This window comes from Ipomoea nil, unplaced genomic scaffold, assembly GCF_001879475.1.
Source record: "Ipomoea nil cultivar Tokyo-kokei standard unplaced genomic scaffold, Asagao_1.1 scaffold2826, whole genome shotgun sequence".
Taxonomy (NCBI): domain Eukaryota; kingdom Viridiplantae; phylum Streptophyta; class Magnoliopsida; order Solanales; family Convolvulaceae; genus Ipomoea; species Ipomoea nil.
The window spans coordinates 5,387,142-5,390,409 of NW_017619254.1; the positions used below are offsets into that span (position 1 = coordinate 5,387,142).

Sequence of the window (3,268 nt, forward strand, 5' to 3'; positions counted from 1 at the left end):
ACAAAACAGAAGGGTGATTTAAAAAGAAGTCAAAGGCTTAAATTTGACCCGCAAATTTAACACCATGTAGTCTCCTTCTGTATAACTTACTGGCTTATTAGTCAAACCTGCAGATTCCCAGAGCGGATCTGAGAATCTCAAATTGATTTGCATCCAGGGGCTTAGTCAGAATGTCAGCCAATTGCTTATCTGTTTGAATGTATTCCAACTCTATCTCCTTGGACTCTACCAAGTCTCTGATGTAGTGATGCCTTATATCAATATGCTTCGTTCTAGAATGTTGAACTGGATTCTTCGAGATATTGATTGCACTGACATTATCACAGTAGAGTGTCATAGTTCTTTGAGTAAGCCCATAGTCCAAAAGCATCTGTTTCATCCACACTAACTGAGTGCAACATTAGCCAGCGGCTATATATTCTGCCTCTGCAGTACTTAAGGAAATTGAATTCTGTTTCTTGCTCAGTCATGATACCAAGTTCTTACCAACAAAGACGCATCCACCCAAAGTACTCTTTCTGTCATCAATATTTCCTGCCCAATCAGCATCACAGTATGCAACCAGACTAAGTCCACTGTCCTTGGAGTACCATAGCCCATACTGAATTGTTCCTTTTATATATTTCAAAATTCGTTTAGCAGCTATTAGGTGTGATTCTTTTGGATCAGATTGATACCTTGCACATATTCCAACACTAAACATTATGTCTGGCCGACTAGCGGTTAAGTACAGCAGACATCATATCAGACTTTGGTAGACTGTGTTATCCACTGATGCACCAATGTCATCTTTAGATACTTTCGTGGAGGTAGAAATAGGTGTCCTGGATGGTTTACACCATTCCAGATCAAACTTCTTGACCAAATTCTTAGCGTACTTTTCCTGTGAGATAAAGTACCCTTCAGAACTTTGTTTAACTTGCAGCCCTAGGAAATATATCAGTTGGCCTACCATGGACATCTCAAATTCTTCCTTCATGACCTTTACTAAATCATCAGTGTACTTTTGTAAAGTAGAGCCAAAGACAATATCATCTACATAAATATGAGCAATGGTGACATGAATTCCAGTGGTTTTTACGAACAATGTTTTGTCGACACTCCCTCGCTTATATCCATGATGTAGTAGATACTGTGTCAGTCGTTCGTATCATGCTCTTGGAGCTTGTTTGAGCCCATAGAGGGCATTTCTGAGCTTGTAGACATGAGATGGATGATCTGGATCTTCAAATCCTTTCGGTTGAGCCACATAGATATCTTCATGCAGGTACCCATTGTCTGATGGATGATTTTTCTGAGTTCTGGTGGGCTTGTTCTTACCCACATCATCAGTAAGAATGGTCTCCTATTCAGAACTGTCTTGATCTTCATCTGACGAATCTTGTGTTTTGGGCAGACTGGTGTCCTCGGCTGTATTTAACTCACTGAGAGGAGGATCTGTCTCTGGATCAAGTACTGATGTTTCTACAGATTCTTCAGGATTGTCATCTATAACAACATTTACTGATTCCATTACAGATTGAGTTCTTTTGTTGTAAACTCGATAAGCTCGACTATTTGGAGAGTATCAAAGAAAGATGCTCTCATCGCTCTTAGGTTCAAACTTCCCTCTTTGTTCCCTATCGATCAGCACATAACACTTTGTCCCAAACACATGAAAATACTTCAAGTTCGGCTTCTTTCCCTTCCAGATCTCATATGGTGTTTTGGTCGTACCTGGTCTGAGATAGACTCTATTTACTGTATGACAGGCTGTATGTATTGCTTCAGCCCAGAAACGCTGTGGCAGATGTGATGCATGTAACATAACTCTAGCCATTTCCTGCAAGGTTCGATTGTTTCTTTCCACCACACCATTCTGTTGAGTTGTTCTGGGAGCTGAGAATTCATGAGCTATACCATTCTCGGAGTAGAAATCTGAATATAAAGAGTTTTCAAATTCTTTTCCATGATCACTTCTCAGTCTTTGAATTTTTATTATAGGCTCGTTCTTTTCTTTTTGAACCCTATGCACAAAGTTCTAAAGGCATTGAAGGCTTCAGATTTTTCTCTTAGGAAATATACCCAGCTGAACCGAGAGAAGTCATCTACACACACAAATATGTATTTCTTTCCGCCAATGCTTTCAGTCTGTGTTGGTCCCATGAGGTCTATATGAACCAGTTCTAGACATCTCTCAGTAGTGATAACTTTTACTGCTTTGTGAGGAATCCTTATTTGTTTCCCAATGGCACATACACCACAGAATCCTTCCTGTTCTATTATGATCTTAGGCATCCCTCGCACTGCATCTAGATTGATCATTTTATCCATATCTCTGAAGTTTATGTGACCCAGTCGTCTATGCCATAGTTTTGATTCATCAGATTTTGATAGGCGACAAGCATTTTCGTTAGTCAGAACATAACAGTTGTCTGAGGATCGTGTTCCTTCCATTACTAGTTGATCGGCTTTGTCACTGACTCTACAACAGTTACGATTGAAGCACACATTCCAGTTTTGATCACACAACTAACTGATGCTAATAAGGTTTGCTTTTAGATAACTTCTTCTAAATGAGGTAAACCTGGTACATTTAGGGTACCTTTTCCAACTATTTTACCTTTTTGTCCGTCTCCATATGTAACTGAACCATGCTAGGTTGAACAGCTATAAGACACTTGACATTTCCTGTCATATGTCAGGAACAGCCACTGTCGAAATACCATCTCGCTTCAGTCGTAGAAGCAGTCAGAACTATAGTCGGATAGCATATTACTTCTGACTTCCTGACCGAAACCTATCTTGTGAACGGTGTAATAGTCTTGCTCTGATATTTTTCCTTTCTTTGATCTTTGTAGAAAAAATAACACTCAGGTCGAGTGTGACCTTTTGTTTGACAGTAGTGACAGATGGGTGTATATTATCTGACTCTGGCATATTTAGTTTTGAACTGTGAGTACTGAGATTGAAATGCTACTATGCCAAAGTTAGTGTCTGCAATTCGAACACGTACCTTCCTTTTTTCATTTATCTGGACAGACCGGGATGACTGACCTAGTTCATAACTGTGAGCTGGTGTACCAATTGTCATACCCTCTTTGAAAAACACAGGAATATTTTTCGAAGATTCTCCTCGTTCAAAACCAAGACCCTTTTTATCGTTTGGATTTCGGCCATAGTCTAGAATTTTGTCTAGAGTTGATGTGGTATCCATCATCTTGATATTCTTGTTGGTCCCAAAGGGGTGTGGTAAAAGTCTAGAGGGGGGGGGGGGTGAATAGACTTT

The 3,268-nt window shown here is 39.7% G+C and overlaps 1 protein-coding gene across 1 annotated transcript; it reads right to left on the minus strand.

Moving 5' to 3' along the window:
* Window positions 1-466: 466 nt before the first annotated feature.
* LOC109158793 (uncharacterized mitochondrial protein AtMg00810-like) lies at window positions 467-1,513 on the minus strand. Its single transcript, XM_019306686.1, has 3 exons — window positions 1,426-1,513; window positions 751-1,035; window positions 467-612 (listed from the first exon to the last, which is right to left on the minus strand). The coding sequence occupies exons 1-3, from the start codon at window positions 1,511-1,513 to the stop codon at window positions 467-469; spliced, it is 519 nt and encodes a 172-aa protein (XP_019162231.1).
* Between the last annotated feature and the right edge of the window lie 1,755 nt (window positions 1,514-3,268).